The sequence below is a fragment of the Lontra canadensis genome, unplaced genomic scaffold, assembly GCF_010015895.1.
Source record: "Lontra canadensis isolate GAN:19392208 unplaced genomic scaffold, GSC_riverotter_1.0 scaffold19, whole genome shotgun sequence".
NCBI lineage: Eukaryota > Metazoa > Chordata > Mammalia > Carnivora > Mustelidae > Lontra > Lontra canadensis.
The window spans coordinates 14,119,906-14,138,938 of NW_022631013.1; the positions used below are offsets into that span (position 1 = coordinate 14,119,906).

The 19,033-nt window shown below is 47.4% G+C and overlaps 1 protein-coding gene across 1 annotated transcript in view; it reads left to right on the top strand.

Annotated features, from left to right (window-relative positions):
* The window catches only part of TMOD1 (tropomodulin 1), an 85,240-nt gene that overhangs the window by 54,049 nt on the left and 12,158 nt on the right, over positions 1-19,033 (top strand). Inside the window, exons 5-8 of the mRNA XM_032860663.1 lie at positions 1,813-1,902; positions 2,827-2,957; positions 4,619-4,726; positions 10,251-10,394. Of these exons, the coding sequence (XP_032716554.1) occupies positions 1,813-1,902; positions 2,827-2,957; positions 4,619-4,726; positions 10,251-10,394 (473 nt within the window). The remainder of the gene's footprint in view (positions 1-1,812; positions 1,903-2,826; positions 2,958-4,618; positions 4,727-10,250; positions 10,395-19,033) is intronic.

The following is a 19,033-nucleotide window of genomic DNA, read 5'->3' on the forward strand; positions in this document are numbered from 1 at the left end:
CTAAAATATTATTTGTTGCTTATCTGAAATTCCAATTTAACTGAGTATCCCGCATGTTCATTTGCTAAATCTAGCAACACTACTGGGGGCATTTTAGCAGCACACATGGCAGATGGAGGGAGACTCACCACCGGTAGAGGGGACGGTGTTGACAGAGGTGGGAGACTGTACAGAGCCGTGGCCATTTGTATCACTGGAGCAGAAAGGGTGTGGGTGAGAGACAGGCCGTTGAAGCGGCTGGCCCATGGAGGGCTGCTGAAGCCAGGCTCCAGGGTCACAAGCTACCATCCTCCAACCTGGGTGGCTGCAAAGCCTCACGGTCCCCACATCCTTCCCTCCCTCTGTAGTCCATTCTGCACACACAGCCAGAGTGACGCTCCCAGGACCCGAGTCAGGACATCTTGGTCCCTGCCGAGGTCTCCAGTGGCTTCTCAGCTGCTCCTAGGGAAAGACACACAAACCCCTTACTGCAACCTAGAAGACCCTGTGGGATCGAAATGTGCCTGTTTGAATTAAATCTACTCCAGAGTGATATTGTGAGGATTCAGGGTGGCGGTGGTGTCGGGCAGTTTCCCAGCTTGGCTGCCCCCTGAATCTACTTAGGGAGCCTTGAAAAAGGCAGAGGCTTGACCCCACCCCTAGAGATGGTGGTCTAGTGGGTCTGGGGTAGGCCTGGGCTTCAGGTGTTTGAAAAGATGCCCCAGGGATTCCAATGTGCAGCTGAACTGAGAATCACTGACATTTACCATACTCTCTGGCCTGAGCAAGCGTGCAGTGAGTGGGGGGGTGGGGGAGGTCTACCATGCGTCCAGCTCAGCTCCATCCACCTTCTGTTTCCCCTTCCTGCCCTAGGCTTCCACTCCCTGAGCTTGAGGGCTTTCCCACCCACCATTCCCTCTGTCTGTCCAGAATGCCCCCACTCCTTTCTCTTGACTTGGCCGACACTACTCATCCCTCCTATCCCAAGTCCCTCCATTCGGTTCTCCCAGGACAACTGAACTTTTCCTCTACAACACGTATACTCTGTGCTTATGCTTTCAATTGTGCAGGTACCTGCCTAGCATCTCTCTCCCCCAGCAGACTTTGCTGTTCCCTGCTGCCTCCCACACACAGCCCCACCCCCATTCTTCTACCTGCTCCAGCGCCACCCCACCCAGAGCCAGGCATATGATGTGGGCACTCAATAAATGTTGAACAAACGAACGGATAAGCCCGACTGAGCACGGGAGTGATGTGGTCAGATCTACACTTCCAGAAGGATCTTTCTGGCTGCTCTGTAATGAATGCTGGTGGGGGGAGGGTAGGAAGAGACTGGGGCCGGGACAGCAGTGATTACACGGCTGTGATAACACAGCTGCAGAATGGTAGGGCCTCAGCCAGCACAGAGGAGACAGAATGGGAGGTGGGACAGATGAGAGACAGTGTTAGGAGGGAGGGGACTTAGGGCATGCCATGCGACCGAGGGTCCACACTGAGGGGACAGGCAGGATGACAAGACAGAAGGTGATTCAAAGGAAGGGGCAGTTGCTGGGAAGGACGAGTTCTCTTTTGGCCAAGTTGGGCTGGATGTACCCGTGGGACACTGGGAGACACCTAGGAATCTGAGGCCGGGGCTGGAAAAGTCTCCGCTGGGTGTAGAGATCTGAACGTCACATAAATAGAGACAAAAGCAAAAATCAAGTAAAATTTAAAACCATGCAAGTGTTTCTTGCCATTTCCATGAGCAAAAATGCCTGGGGTGTGGGACATCCGTGATCCGGAGGCTCTTCTGTGGGAGAGAGGAGAGTCACGGCGCTCCCCGTGTCCCCGCAGCTATCCTGGGCATGCACACGCTCATGAGCAACCAGCAGTACTACCAGGCCTTGGGCAGCAGCTCCATCGTGAACAAGGAGGGACTCAACAGTGAGTACACCGCCCTCATCCCCAGCTTTGCCCCCCTTCCCCCTCCCCGAGCTAGGACGCCCCGGAAGTGAAGGCGTCCGTGGCTTCTTGCTTCCTCTGCCCACTCATGCTCTTTGGCTCATTGCAGACATTTTAAAATTTTGACGTAGCCAAATCTATCCACCTTTTCCTTCACCTTCGCTGGGATTTGTGTCTTGCTTGTGCAGGACTTCTCCGTCCTCATGTGGCAAAAATGTCCTCCTGCAGTGTCTCCTGAGAGTGTTAGAGGTTCGCCTCTCGTATCCCACTTCTTACTCCGCCTGGGTCTGTGTTTGGGTGCGGTGTGAGAGGAGATCAAACGGTCACTTTTCATGCCTCTCCCACAGGGACAACACTGTTCTTTGCGAAATCCGTCCCTCCACCGCTGGCCTGGGACTCCGTCACGATCATGAATTTCTACACGTCCACATGTGTCTGTCTCCTGGGGCCTCTTTTGTTCCTCGACTCCCCTTGTCCTTTCCTGGGACCATACTGTATTGTTCTTCCTGCTCCCCTGCATCGTCCCTAGCTGGCCTTTTGACCCCCCAAATCAGTGAGGGTGCCAGAAGAATACTGACCCTCTCTCTGGAAAGCTTATACGTTTCTCACGTTCAGGCTTCATTTTATCCTCACAAGAGTCCACTGAGGTAGAGCAACTGTCTGAGACCTTACAGAGGAGGACACGGAGGGTCAGAGGGTTTCAGTCATTCACCCCGGGCATGTAGGACTCAAAGGCGGAGTCCAAGCAGGGCGCGGTCAGCGCATCTCCCCGCCTCTCCTGACGTCCCCGAATGTGCGGCCTTTTCTTGGGGCTGAACTCTGCTGCTGCTTCCTTCCAGGGAATCCTGTGGAGGGAGAGGCTCCCTGTGTTCCTGTGAGCCACCTCTCTTCTGTCCGTCCCTCTAGGCGTGATCAAACCCACACAATACAAACCTGTGCCTGATGAAGAGCCAAATTCAACAGACGTAGAGGAAACCCTGGAGCGGATAAAGAACAATGACCCCAAACTTGAGGAGGTTAACCTCAACAACATCCGGGTAAAGGCCTTTTGATTTCCCTTCACCTGGGGCGGGTGGGAGGAGCCCATGTGTGTGCCCAGGCTTGGCTGTATGGAGAGAACAGGGACCTGTTTGGGTTCTGGGTGCTTCCAGATCAGGAAGGGAGCAAAACCTCTCAAAGGCCTGGGCGGTGTAAGCAAACACAACCTATGGCCCTGGTTCCTTCAGGCCCTGGTGTTCACCATGGGCCAACACACTTTCGATTCTGGAAACCTGCCTTGTTATTCGAAACACTGAGAGCTTCTCTGAGCTAAAATCATAAGTCAGACACCTGAGTGCCAGGGATCCTAAGGCTAGAAAAAGTCTGCACCCAGCAGGTGAATGGGGTCCCACAGCCCTGGGAGGGGCCGGCCCTGAACCATCCGCACGCCATCATCCGTGTGGTCAGCCTCATTCTGCAGCCCTGGCAGGGAGCTGTCACTCCTGTGTTCAGCCTGACCAGATGTTGCCTGTGTGACCACCAAGGGCAGAGGAGGGTCCGATGGACAAGCCTCTGACCCTGGACGGGCTGCAGAAGGAATTCAGGAGCAGAACCAGCTGCCTGCCCACCTGCTTAGCCCGGAGCCTGGTGGGATTAGTTCTGGGAGGGTGTGGGGGTAAGATAAGAAGTGGGCCTCCCGCCCCTGCTCCCCAGCTCCTCTTTCCTTTCTTCTCCATTTTCTTTTAAGTGGCTGCCAGCCCCATAGCCTAATCTGATTAGAAACCTGCACCCGCAGTGTTCTCCTCCACCTGGTCTCCCCAGGCTCTGCTCCCACGGGGAGCTAACATGACGCTCTGAAACGAGAGATCCTGCAAACACAGCCAGGTTTTCTCTTGGGTGCCTCCATTGTCTGCCATGTGCCCAGTGGGAGGCCCTGGCACAGCTCAGAGCTCTGTACCCTGGCAGTGAACCCTGGCTCAGAGCGGCGCAGGGGTGTGGAACCCGGCCACGGCTGTGCGCCTTCACCGTAGGCCCACAGGCTCGTCCCTCTCCAGGCCTCAGTGTCCCTTCCGCATGTGAAAAATTTGGACCAGATCAGTGGTTTTCCCCTGAGAAGATTAAGAAATCTATGCCAAAGCCACCCCCCTGGGATTCTGAATTTATTGGTCTGGTTCACACCCATGCATCAGCAGTTTACAAAAGTTCCCCAGGAGCCTCTGCTGTGCGGTACAGCTGAGACCTGGCGGGACAGATGTCTCCTAGAGATCATCTAGGGCAGTGTCCAGCCCCTGACCCTGGTTTTCCAAAACAGGCCTAGAGAGAGAGGAGACTTTGCCCAGTGTCAGACTGTCATAAGCATTGCCAGTTGTCCAGGCAGAGGCCGAGGCCCTGCCCACTCCCACAACCCAGTCCTGAGCCCCCAGCACAGCACTCCTCTGCATCCTTTGCCTTGATTTTTCCTTCTCTGGTCTCCACCTGCACAGAGAATTGTGGGTCCTCCCTGAAATTGTCAGGGACGGTTTTCTCAATCTGTTTACCTGAAAGTTCTCTCCAGATCTCAGCCTTTTGGGGCAAAGCAGGAACTCTTTGTCTATCCAGTGATCTGGTCAGAAACCTACTAGGAATCAGGCTGCATGTGTGAGAGGGTTACTGCCCCATCTGTCTTCCCAGCCTGACCCGGGTTGGGGCTGTTCCTCACCACCTGCCTCTCTCTCTGCAGAATATCCCCATTCCCACTCTCAAGGCCTATGCCGAAGCCCTGAAAGAGAACTCATATGTGAAGAAGTTCAGCATCGTGGGAACACGGAGCAATGACCCCGTGGCACATGTATGTACATTTCAGTTACGCTGCATTGAAACTGGGGGGCTAGAAACAGAAGGATGGATGCTTGTAGCCCCAGAACTGGCCGAACCCCACTGAGGAAGAACCCTGTGTGGTACAATGAAAGGCAATGGGCCAGGAGACGATGTGAACACAAGCGCCGTTATCCAGGCAACATCTGTACATTATGCTAGTTAATATCCACAGTCACCCCTGATCTCAGGGGTGCAGGTCTCCCCACTTTGCTGACAAAGAACCTGGGGTGCAGGGAGTTCAGGTATTTCTCTTTGTCCAAAGTTGCACAGCAAGTGAGAAGTGGAGCTAAGATTTAGATGCAAGTCATGTTGGTTCTAAAGCAGATCTGTCCCCATTCAGCACACCGCATTGGAGAATTACCTGCCCCTCCCTGGGCTTCAGTTCCTCTATATCCAAAATCATGGTCTTACTCAGTGGGTCCTGTTGACCAATTTTATTTGTTTCTTTTTGCCCAAGTCATAAAGATATTGCTGATCAAATTAAATTGTATTTATTATAAAGTAGCCAACAATTCTTTTTTTTCTTTTCTGTTAAATATTCAAACATATTTATTGAGAGTCTGTCTGTGTCCAGCACCGAATTAGGCTCTGAGAATATAGCGGTGACCGACAGTCATAGCTCCCACTTTCTTTTTTTTTATTATTTTTTAATTTATTATTTACCTGAGAGAGAGAGAGAGAGAGAGCACAAGCAGGGAGAGCAGCAGGCAGAAGGAGAGGGAAAATCAGGCTCTCTGCTGGGCAGGGAACTGAACATGGGGGTTGATCCCTGGACCCTGAGATAATGACTTGAGCCAAAGGCAGATGCTTAACCAACTGAGTCACCGAAGTGCCCCTATGCTCCCACTTTCATGAATATAACAGTCCATTTGGCCATGCAGACAACTAAAGCCTCACAGTATAGTATGATTATTCCAATAGTAATAGCAGGTTAAAAGTGCAAGAATTAGCTTACCAAAGATGGCAGTTAATCATTTAGTAGCAGTTTGTTAATATCCACAAAATAACTTGCAGGAATTTTGACTGGGGTTGCACTGAACTTGTAGATCAAGGAGGGAAGAACTGGTATCTTGACAGTATTGAGTCTTCTTATCCATGAACATGGAATATCTATTTTTTAAAAGAATTTACTTATTTATTTGACAGATAGAGAGAGACAGAGCACACATAGGCAGAGCAGCAGGCAGAGGGAGAGGGAGAAGCAGGCTTTCCACAGAGCAGGGAGCCGGATGTGGGACTTAGTCCCAGGACCCTGGGATCATGACCCGAGCCGAAGGCAGTTGCTTAACCAACTGAGCCACCCAGGCACCCTGGAGTATCTATTTATTTAGTTCTTTGATTTTTATATATCAGATTTTTATAGCTTTTCTCATATAGATCTTCTACATATTTTGTTAGCTCTAGACCTAAGTATTTCACTTTGAGGGTACTAATGTAAATGGTGTGGTGTTTTTAATTTCCTATTCCACTTGTTCCTTCCTAGAATATAGGAAAGTGGTTAATTTTTATATGTCAATCTTATATCCTGCTATAATCATTGATTAGTTCCAGGAGGGTTTTTTTTTTTGGTCAGTTCTTTCAGATTTTCTACAAAGACAGTCATATCAGCTGCAAACAGTTTTATTTCTCCCTTTCATATATATATACATACATATATATATATATTTGATTTATATATTTGATTTATATATATATAATTATATTATATATATATATATATAAATATATATATAAAATAAATATATATAAAATTATATATATAATATATATATAAAATTTATATATTTGATTTCCTTTTCCTGCCTATTGCATTAGCTAGAACTTCTATTCTGATGTTGAAAAGGAGTAGTGAGTGGGTTCATCCTTGCCTTGTACCTAATCTTAGTAATAATATTTCGAGTCTCTTACCATTAAGCACGATGTTAACTGTAGGTTTCTTGTCGATACTCTTCACCAAGTTGAGGAAGTTCCCATCAATTTCTAATATACCGAGAGTTTTTATTATGAATGGGTGTTGGATTTTGTCAAATGCTTTTTCTGTATCTATTGTTACAATCATGTAACTTTTCTTTTTTAGCCTGTTGTTGTGATGGGTTACATTAATTGTTTTTCAAATGTTGAGCAAGCCTTGCATACCTGGGATAAATCTCACTGGTCACAGTGTATAACCTTTTTATACATTGTTAAATTCAAGTTGCTATATTTTTGAGGATTTTTGCATCTATGTTCATGAGAGATATTGGTCTGTAGTTTTCCTGTAATGTCTTTTTTTGGTATTAGGATAATGCTGGCCTCATAGAATGAGTTAGGAAGTATTCCCTCTGCTTCCATTCTCTGAAAGAGATTGTAGAGAACTGGTATCATTTCTTCCTTAAATATTTGGTAGGGGGCGCCTGAGTGGCTCAGTGGGTTAAGCCTCTGCCTTCAGCTCAGGTCATGATCTCAGGGTCCTGGGATCGAGCCCCACATTGGGCTTTCTGCTCGGCAGAGGGCCTGCTTCTCCCTTCTCTCTGCCTGCCTCTCTGCCTACTTGTGATCTCTCTCTCTCTGTCAAATAAATAAATAAAAATAAATTAAAAAAATATTTGGTAGAATTCACTCTGTGGGCCTGGTAATTTCTGTTTTGGAAGGTTATTAATTATTGATTCTATTTCTTTAATAGGTATAGGCCTACTCAGATTATCTATTTCTTCTTATGCGAGCTTTGACAAACTGTATCTTTCAAGGAATTAGTCCATTTCATCGAGGTTATCAAATCTGTGGACATAAGAATTGTTCACAATTTTCCTTTATTATCTTCTCAATTCCCATGGGATCTGTAGTAATGGGCCTCTTTCATTTCTGATATTAGTTATTTGTCTCTCTCTCTCTTTTCCTAGCCTGTCTTAAGGCTTATCGATTTTATTGATCTTTTCAAAGAATCAACATTTCACTTCACTGATTTTCTCTATTCATCTGTTTCCTGCTTCATTGATTTCTATTCTAATTCTTATTTATTTTCTTTTGCTTACTTTGGATTATTTTCCTCTTCTAAAAGTTTTCTAAAATGGAAACTTGGATTATTGAATTTAGATTTTTTTAAATCTATGCATTCAATACTAGACATTTCCCTTTAAGTTCTATTTCCACTGCATACCACAAATTTTAATAAGGTATGTTTTTATTTATTTCTCTTAAGGTTTCTTTTTTGCCCTACATGTTATTTAGAAATGTGTTGTTTAATCACCATGCAATATTTGTAGATTTTCAAAGTTATCTTTCTGTTACTGATTTCTAGCTCAATGTCATGGAACTCTGAGAGCAGATGTTGTATGATTTTGTTTCTTGTAAATTTGTTGAGGTATGTTCCATGGCCCAGAATGTGATCTATCTTGTGAATGTTCCATGTGAACTTGAGAAGAACGTGTATTCTGCTGTCGTAGGATAAAGTAGCATTTAAGTGTCACTTCTATCCAGTTGATTGATGGCATTGTTGAGTTCAATTACATCCCTACTGATTTTCAACCTTCTGGATCTTTCCATCCCTGATAGAGGGCTATTAAAATCTCCAACTCTAGCAGTGATTCATCTTTCTCCTTGCAGTTCTATCAACTTTTGCCCCTTATAGCTTGACCCTCTGTTGTTGGGCACCGATACATTAAGGATTGTTATGTCTTTTTGGAGAATTGACCCCTTTGCCATTCTGTAATGCCCTTTTTATCCCTAACAACTTTCCTGGCTTTGAAGTCTATTGAGTAGCAATCAATTCTTTTAAAAGATTAATTTTTTAATTGAAGTATAATTAATGTTATAATAGTTTCAGGTGTTCAATATAATGATTCAACATTTCTCTTCATTTCCCAGTGCTCATCAGGATAAGTGTACTCTTAATCTCCCTTATCCATTTCACCCATCCTCCCACCAACCTCCCCTCTGGCAACCACAGTTCTCTGTATTTAAGAGTCTATTTTCATGTGTGTCTCTTTTCCTTTGTTCATTTGTTACTTAAATTCTACAGATGAGTGAAAAGTTCTGTGAGCGCCCCCACTCCCTGCCCCATCTCCTCTCCCTGTACCCCCATTCCTCTACCATGATCCAGGAAAAAGCTGACACCTGGCATGACAAGGTCTCTGGGACCTGCTCAGCCACCAGCTGGTCCACTTGGATTGGTCTGGGGCACTTGCCTATCAGTTATTAAATATTTTGATTATCAGACCTGGACAGGTCTTCTCTGGGGAGCAAGAGAGATTTTGTGGAAAGAACACAGCCTGTGGCCCCCTCCTCAGGAGTATCCAACATCCTCAGGGTCTGAGAGAAAGCCAGCATGCCATCCTGGGGGCACATGGAAGCATGGGGAGGAGGGAAGGATGATTTCAACAAGGAAGGCTTTCTGGGAGCTGAGCTTGTGTAGGGTTTCAGCAAGCAGGGATTGTGGGAAGGGCATTCCTGGCTCAGAGAGTCATTTCAGACAACCAGGGCCCACTGATGGCACATCCTGGGCTACCAGCTGCTGGTGTCCCCTTTCCTCCATGACACATCGTTTCCACCAACTGCTAATTACCTCATTTCCTTCAGAGTCTCTGATTGTCATCTACACCCCATTGGCTGAATTCCTCTGAAACGTGCTGGGGGCCACCTGAGCTCCTCTCCTCCCATTTGCCCTGGTCACTTGCCCAGTGGGGTGGTTTCCCAGGCATCCTTCTGTGCTCTCTGCTGCTCAGATGAAGAGAACAATGAATCCATGGAACCTCAACAGGGAAATAGAAGCGACAAGTGGAGGATACATAAGGATGTTGGGACTCCTTTAGTCACTCAGTGAACTATGACCGAGAACCTATTGTGTGCTGAGCACATGGGCACCCTGGGATGAATAAGATGCATTTTCATCCCACCAAGAGTAGAGAGTCTGATGGCAGAGACAACACCAGTATAAAAACAACTCTGAACAGAGGAATACATGTTCCATGAGGGAAGTTATGGATAAATTCTACAAAGTGCAAGAGGTCAGGCCTCAGTTAGCTGGGGCCATCAGTATAAAGGCTCCTAGAGAGGAATTGAGAATGACCTTGAAGGACGGGCAGGGTTTGGACAAAATGGAAAGGAAAGGGCATCCCAGGCAGCAGGGACAGGATGAGCAAAGGCAAAGCAGTGGGAGAGCACCAGGCATGCACAGGCAGCTAAGATCAGCCCCGTCATAAGGGAGCAATGAGACTTGAGGCCAGGCAAGGGAGGAGAACCAGATGTTCGAGGATGATGCAGGCTAAGGAATGTAGAATTCTCCAGTTAGAGGTTTGGGAGCCATGACACATTGGAGGGGAGGAGAGACACGGGAGTTGTGCTTTGTGAAGGGAGTTGTAGAGATTGTCTTGCCTGGTCCCTGGCTCGAGCAGCATGAGTGTGCAAGGAACGCTCACTCCCAGCAAGGCCCGCTCGGTACTTTAGGTTCTACCCTAGAGGGTCTCCGGCCTTGCTCATGGTGACTCACAGATACCCTTGTTTTTCTCCTGTGCTTCAAGGCCCTTGCGGAGATGCTCAAGGTCAATAAGGCATTGAAGACGCTGAACGTGGAATCCAACTTCATTTCCGGAGCCGGGATCCTGCGCCTGGTAGAAGCTCTTCCATACAACACTTCTCTAGTGGAATTGAAAATCGATAACCAGGTTAGATGCACAAAGGTCTCTTTGTGTCCTTCCCTGCAGGATGCTCATGGTTCTACCCTTGCCCTTGTACTGAGGGATGGCTAGATGCTGCTGGACGGCACAGATCCAGGGCCCAGCTTCAAGGCACCCCAAAGGTCATTGGTCCCCACCCTCCACCATGCTCATCTTCCTTCTTCATCATGCCCTTTAAGTGCTCTGCCAGCTTCTGCTTCTATACCCCTACTGATGGGAGCTCACTCCTTTCCCAGATCACCCCTCCGGTTCTTCGTGAGACTATCCCTCCCCATATCCAGTTGAAATCAGCTTCCTGCAAGTCATGTTTATTGGGCTTAATTCTCTTCTCTGCTGCACGTGGGACTCATCTGGGGCACAGATATTATAAACCACTAGAGTCTTCCCCACCAGGCTAACTATCCCTGTTTTCTTCAAACACTTCCCCCACCCCACTCAGTGGGCTTCTGAGTCAGTCTCATTACCGTCATGCTTATTCTCTGGGCAAATACTAGTTTGATTTTCACCTTATGGGGCTACCATTTCTCTGTAGCTTCTGGGGTTCAGTCATTTATTATCAGAGCAGCTCTTCCAGCTCTGACTTTCTAAGATGATGCTGGCTACGATATCTTACATGTCGCCTGTGTTAAGGGTCTCTGGTGGGCTGGGTTCTGTGTGACGTACCTTACATACATCTCTGACCTGCCCGACCACCCTGCAGGATGTGGGTATTATCTAACTCAGTCTGCAGAAGAGAAGCAGCCACTTTCTTAGCACCAGTCACTTAGCACTTTGGGAAGCAGAATTCGAATTCAGGTCTCTGTGACTCCAGAGACCACACTCTTTCCGAGACACCACATTGCTTTTGATGTTAAAATGCTTTCTTCTTTAGGGGCTCTGGATAGGGAACTTTTGTTTTCCTACCTGACAGTGTTTGCCAGATGGTTGTATAAATACGTGCATGGGAAAAAAAGATTGGAAGGAAATATAACAAAAGTATAAACAGCGATATATCCCTTAATGAGATCCTTATTGTAAAATTTCACACACATATGGAAAAGTGCACAAAACTTCAGTGGGCAGCTTAATGAATTATGGTGGGCACATGCCCCTGTGCGAGTCCAGAACTAAAGCATTACCAGGCTCCCAAAGACTGGTCAGCCCTTCCCAACCCTAACCCCTTGATAACCCTTTACTTGTGCACCTCCACGTCTCCGCTCTTGGTTCTCTCCTTCTAGAATGTCCTCTCCCGCCCCTACTCCCTCTCAGCCTGGAGAATCCCTCCTCTACCTTCTAGATTCAGTTGAATCCTCTCCCCAAGTGGTGTTCTAGAACCTGCTTGCCAGAGCTGATTGTAGGCATCTCTCCACACTCCACCTCAGTGATGTCACGCTGGTAACTTGAAATCACTCCTGGTGGGAACATTTACACTATGGAAATTGACAAACACTACAAATTCAACTTTTTTTTTTTTTGAGAGCCTGCCTATCGCTACTTTCTCCCATTAGCTTACCTTAGAGCCTCTAACCCTTTCCCCAGAAAGAGTTAAGTGATCCCCACCGTGTTCTCCTAGCACTTCTGCTTCCCATGAGCTTCTCAGAAGCTGGTGCTGTATTTGAGCCATCTCTTTATTTCAGTGCCCGGCTCAGAACTTGGCCCATCAGTGGTGATTGGTAAGCAGGGCTGCCCTGGGTGGTTGTGTATGTTGTTCACTGCACAGGAGATAGGGGGCAAAATCCAACCCATACCCTACTCTCCAAGCCTTGGTATGGGGCTTGGTTCAGCCAGAGAAGGTACTTTTTTCTAATTCATATAAAGAGCAGCAGCCCTGTCATGTGAATTTGCTACACTGGACTCCTGCATCTCTCGCATGCCAATGGCTGCTGCCACATTACCCATTCCCAGCCCCTCCCCATTCCCTCTCTTTCTGCCACTGCTGATCCTGCTTTATTGCAGGCAAGAGAGGCAGAGCCACTGGAACAAAGGCATGCAGCAGGCTTAGCAGCAGCCCTGGACCAAGGCCTGGGATTGGCTATTCGTGTGACTCCAAGCCTGGCTGGGCAGGGAGTCAGGGGCTACCCAGCGTCAGCTGAAACCTGACTCCTGGGGCAGAATGTTGGCCAGAAGTGACCTAGAGCACTGGCCTTGGGTGCTTGTGATGACAGCTGACGGAGCGTGATCTGCCTACCTTCCCTCTTGCTGTTGTCCACCTTGGCTGAGCCCAGGGTCAGAGCCAGTGCTGACCGGCACCCTCCCCCTCACTGAACACCCCAGTGTGAGCATGCTCACCTTCCTGAGCCTCAGTTTCCTCACCTACAAAATGGGATCAAAAGAATTTCTACTTCTAAGTAAATGACAGATATCAATTATGAGGTTGTGAACTTTCATAATTACTCCAAAGGTGACCTAGAGAGTTCACACAGTATTAAAAGAGCTAATTTACTGAGGTGGTACCATGTATCCATTATCTCATTGAATGCTCTCCAGGACTCTCTGTGAGTGGGCATGATAACCCCCTCTGTGTTGTAGATGAGGACACTAATGCCCAGGCAAGTTCTGTAATCTGCCCATAGTCACACAGTGAGTAAGTGACAGAGGTAAGATTCGAACCCAGGTTGATGTGACTCCATAGTCCATGAACTGTGCTTCTCTGGTCTTTTGGCTCCTACTGTAGATTTGTGTGGGTCTTACTTGGCTTTTTCAGCGGTCCCTTTCCCTGGGGGAGAGCCCAGGGCGCTGGTCACCCCCTCCCCCCACCATCCTGGGAGCCTTATCTTTGGTTCATCTGAGAGTTTGATGAGTGCTGGCTGAACTCCAGGGCTATGCTAGGCTCTGTCTATGAATGAGGCTCTGGCTCTGCCTTCCAGCAATTCCACGCTGGACAAGAAGGCAGACAAGTACAGAAATGATCACTGAACCAGGTGCTTCAGCAAGCTGCAGATGGTGGGCCTTTGGGGAAGCCATCTCAGTCAGGAGGAGGAGGCATCTCGGAGGGCTTCTTGGAGGAGGTAGAGTTTAACATAAACTCCTAGGATGGATAGTATCTCAGAGAGTGAAATGGAGGCCGAAGCATCTCTAGTGCAGTGAACCACATGAAAGAGAAGGAGAGGGGAAAGCCGTGGAGCCCATCCCCTGGAAGAATCCAGAAAGGGAGTTAAAAACCCAAAGGGCTCTGAATGGGTAGGTTGGATGAAAGAGGCTGCGGGCTGTGTTCTGGAAAGATGGTTGCCAGCTGGATAGGAGAGGCTTGAGGGCAGGCATCAGGGCCTGGGAGACCAGAGAGATGAGGGTGACCTGTGGGGCAGTGCTCCCATAGGCCTAGAGTCTAGGGAAGGCCACCAGTGGCCTCTCACAGTGCATCTCTCCTCGGGTGCCCCCACTCTGGGCTCTGAGGGCTGTGCCACAGAGGAGGTGGTGAGTGGTATTTGATTTATTCCTCATTCCTGGTTAGTCACCGAGCTCCTCAGAGGCCACAGCTTTCCCCTGAGCCCTTAGGACTGTAACCTGCGTTAGGGAGCCTCTGTCCTTATACGGCCAAACAAAGGAGAAAGGGACTTGGGGAGTTCTGCCCCGGTGACAAGAGCCTGGCTGGCTGGCTCAGGACCCAAATCTGGGAACTGGGATCCTGCGGCTGTTTGTTTATTCAGTCATCTCTCTTTATCTCCAAGCAATGTTGTACTCTGCCTCCAGTGGCCCTGAGCCAGCAGTGAGGGTGGGAGGGGGCAGAGAGGCCAGGACCCAGAGCGGAAGGCATCAAGAAAATGTCTGTTGAAGGGCATCTTGGTTCTTTCCACAGCTTGGCAACTGTGTCCATTGCTGCTATAAACATTGGGGTACAGATGGCCCTTCTTTTCACTACATCTGTATCTTTGGGGTAAATACCCAGTAGTGCAATTGCAGGGTTATAGGGAACCTCTATTTTTAATTTCTTAAGGAATCTCCACACTGTTCTCCAAAGTGGCTGCACCAACTTGCAACAGTGTAAGAGGGTGTAAGAGGGTTCCCCTTTCTCCACATCCTCTCCAACACATGTTATTTCCTGTCTTGCTAATTTTGGCCATTCTAACTGGTGTAAGGTGGTATCTCAATGTGGTTTTAATTTGAATCTCCCTGATGGCTAGTGATGATGAACTTGGTCGCCAAACTGTGGAAAGAACCAAGATGCCCTTCAGCGGACGAATGGATAAGGAAGATGTGGTCCATATACACTATGGAGTATTATGCCTCCATCAGAAAGGATGAATACCCAACTTTTGTAGCAACATGGACGGGACTGGAAGAGATTATGCTGAGTGAAATAAGTCAAGCAGAGAGAGTCAATGATCATATGGTTTCACTTATTTGTGGAGCATAACAAATAACATGGAGGACTTGGGGAGATGGAGAGGAGAAGGGAGCTGAGGGAAATTGGAAGGGGAGGTGAACCATGAGAGACTGTGGACCCTGAAAAACAACCTGAGGGTTTTGAAGGGGCGGGGGGTGGGAGGTTGGGGGAACCAGGTGGTGGGTATTGTGGAGGGCACGTATTGCATGGAGCACTGGGTGTGGTGCAAAAACAATGAATATTGTTATGCTGAAAAGAAATTTAAAAAAAAAAAGAAATACTATAACCAAAAAAAAAAAAAAGAAAAAGAAAAAGAAAATGTCTAGTTCCACACTCCTTTTGCAGGTAGGGAAACTGAGGATCAAAGAAGGGGCGGGACTTGCTGAGGTCAGGTATCAAGTTAATGCCAGAGCTGGGCCAGAACTGAGGTGTCCCGCCTTCCAGACAGGCTGCATTTGTGGCTGGACAAGAGAGACCCTCAGGCCCCAGGAGCAGGCACAGTATACAGAGTGCTTGCCCACCCTCTCCACCCCAAGTTAACCAAATCCAAATGGTGATTTTCTGTCCCTCTTGATCTGCACTCATCAGTCCCAACAAAGCCACCTCCAGCAGGCCCTTCACCAGGATCTTGGGGTACGGGGTACTCCCTGCCTCAGAGCAGACAAGGCCCGAAAACATGACCCCTCTCCAAATGAAGTTATGTGCCGTGTCTGGGGGATATTGGCTGGATTTCTCACATTTCATTTTCAACACTGGACAGTGAGGATATGCTTCATATTTTGAAAAGAAGGTCAAGGAAGTGGACTGGATATTCTTGTTTACCCAGATTGGATTATTTTCCTAGTCCAAATAAGTTTAGAAAGAATACACAGCCACAAAATAGGATCCTGAAGGTTTTCACACGGGGTGATACCCCCTTAATTTTAGATTACATACTCAAGGCAGATGGCTAAGTTTTTGTTGTTGTTGTTTTGGTTTTTTAAATGAGGTTGAATGTGACTTTTGGTTTTGCAAAAAGTAAGAAAACCAAACAGGTAAAACTTCACCACCCATGATGTTCTCCGCTTTGTTCCTTATACATTCAGCCTCTAAGCTGCAGCTCTTGGCTTGTGCATAATTTTTGTGTCTGTCTCCGTGGGTACTGAAGTAATTCAGCCTGGAAACATCCAGCCTCCAAGAGAGGACAGCCATGCGTCACTGTCCCTTCTTCAAAATGCCAAGTACGGTCCTTCACTGACCTCACTTCTCAGGCAAAAAACGAGATAGAGTCAGTGGAAATAAGAGCAAAAAATATAAGGTCAAGAAAATCGTTTTCTGACACAGATCAGCATGAATCAGAATAAAGATTTGTGACAACAACCATCTCGCGCCATGACCACTCCCCAGTGGAGGCTGCACTCTGTTCTGAAAAGCCAGGAGATTTCCAGACAGGAGACAGCCTGACCCAGGGATTACCTGTCTTCAAATCTCTGACACTTGAAGTCAAATGAGGATCAAGTCCAAGCTCAGCCTCTGCTCTGTGGTATTCTTGCTGTGTATGGGGGAGAGGCACCATTTCATGTATCCATGCCTCAGTCTCCTCACCTCTAAAATGGGAAGGATGCACATACTTGTGCAATAGGGTTGTTAGAGGCTTTCATGTGTTGATCCTTTAATGAGTACCTGGCATGTTTCTTCTCTCAAGAAGAGGGAGGTGATATTTCTATTGTTTTATTGTTGTCATAGTTGTTTGGGCTTTTTTTAGAGAGGGATGGGGGAGGGGCAGAGGGAAAGGGAGAGAGAATCCTAAGCAGGCTTCACACCCAGGGCAGAGCCCAATGCAGGCCTCGATCCCAGAACCCCGAGACCAGGAGCTGAAATCAAGAGTCGATGCTTAATTAACTAAAGCACCCAGGTGCCGCAATATTTCTATTGTTAGTTAGACCAGTCAGTGCTGGAAGGGTGGGGTGGGGAGCCCTGACTTCTGACAGAGTCTAGCTGGTACAGAAAACAATTTTTTATCTCCTTTCTCTCCTTCCTTGTTCCTTTTCCTACTTATGTCTACTTCTTATCAAAGTGTAACTTACATACAGTAACAAATACATCATAATTAGCTTAACGGATTTTTATATATATTTTATATGGATTTATATGGCATATGTATTATTATATAATATATATATATATATATATATACACACACACACAAACACACCTGGGTAATCAACACCAAGGTCAAGATATAGAATATTTCTAGTATCCCATATGCCCCATCCCAATCAATACCCTCCAACTGCAATCATGTCCCGATTTCTGTCATGATGGATGAGTTTTGCCTGCTCTTAAACTTCATGTAAATGGAATCCCATGGTGTTGTTTTAGGTCTAGTTTTTTGGTTCATCGTTGTCTGGGAGCATATCAGTTATCTATAGCTGTGGAACAGATTACCTCCCCAAATTCAGCAGCTTAGAATAACAATGAACATGTATGAGCTCACAGTTTCTGGGAGTCAGGAATCCTCGAGCAGTTTGCCCACATGGTTCCAGCCCAAGCTCTCTGACCAGACTGCAGTCAAGTACAGCCTAAGGGCCTGACCAGGGCTGAAGATACCGTTTCCAAGATGGCTCCCTCCATGGCTGTTGGCAGGAAGCTTCAGCTCCTTGCCGTGTGGACCTCTTCCCCAGGCTGCTTGAGTGGCCTCACGACATGACAGCTAACTTCTCCCAGAGTGAGCAATCCAAGGCAGAGAAAGAAGAAAGCCATACATGCCTTTTTATGAGCCAACCCCAGAAGTTACACAGTCCCTTCAGCCATGGTCTCTCTATTGGAAGTGAGTCACTAAGCACAACCACCCTCAAAGTGAGGGGTGTTTGGAAGGGAGGAGGATCAAAGAATTGACCGACATGCTTTAAAATCATCAAAGTGAGAATCAGCTGTGCTATTTTCCTTTGCTCTGGTTTGGCAGGAAAAACCTTATTAACCAGCAGAGGTACCCAGACATGGAGCAGGGTGCCTCACAGGTGACGTGGCCCTATCCTCAGGGGTGTGTAAGCAGAACAGAACTTGGCAGCTACAATACAGAGGGAATTTTAATATCAGCTTGGGTTTGCAACTCTGAACTTCAACTAGATAATTCCCAGACTCTTTCCTTTTGCCCACGTCTTCTGGACCACAAAGGAAAGGCCATCAGATTGATTGATCTGATTGATCCCATCAGATGCACAAAGTGAGCTTCCTGAGGCCCCTGGCACCTCTGCCCAGAATGGGGGTCTCAGAGCCACCCACTCAATTCCACCTAGAGCGTTGGTTGGTTGTTCATAAGTCAGCAAATCTGGTCATCTTCTCATCAGGCTGGTGATGCTCGGCCACAGGGAAACAAGAGCTGTCATCACTGCTGAAGGGTATGTCAGCGTTTATAGCCTCTTGGCAATTTTAACTCAGAGTATGCCTGTCTTTCAAACCAGCCATTCCACCGCCCCATAACCAGCCTAAAGAGCATGGGCTCCCTCCCCTGCAAAGCCACGGCCACACTGCCTATAACAAGGAACACAGAAGCCAGCTCCTTGTCCATCTGTACCAGGGCATCTCGTGAAGTCGTTCAAAGAAATGAGGTACTTCTCAGTGTCACAACTTAGAAAGATCTCCAGAAAATGTTAAATAAAAAAGGCAAGTTGCAGAACTGTGTGTACAGTAGGAATCCATTTAAAGGAAAAAATTAAAAAGAAAAATCCACGCATTTTTACTATCTACTTCATAGAAAAAAATCCAGGGAAACAAACCCCACTGGCCTAGTGCTTACTCTGTGAAAAGTGGGTAGGATTGGGATTAGGGATGTGAAGGGAAGCTCTCTGACTTTATTCAATCAGCTTTAGTATCATTTGAATTTTAATAATAAGATTATATTTTTTCACATGTGATTGATTTCATTCTTAAGCACATCTGAAGGGAGAGGGATCAGAGTTCTTCTCCAGCCCCCTCTCCCCGGCTCAGCTGCCACAGTCTGCTGGGGCCAGTCCTGGCAAGACCTGCCCTGGGATTCTGCCAAAGGAGCTCCCAACTCCCCCTCGCCCACTGCCCAGATGGCCTCCTGATTTTTTTTATGCCATCCAAGCAAGCCATTCATGGATTCACAGAATGCAGGTCCCAGAGACCTGAAAAGTCACAGAGCCTAAACCTTCTCCCTTCATAATGAGATGTAGGAGGCTCTCACAAGACACTATCAGCCCTCTGTCCACACACTTCCAGGGACAGGAAGCTACGGCCTTCCCAGTCAGTTCCTTCCACACGCAGACACTACGGACAGTGAGATCACAATCCTGCACGCTGAGCCAAACTCCATCTGCCT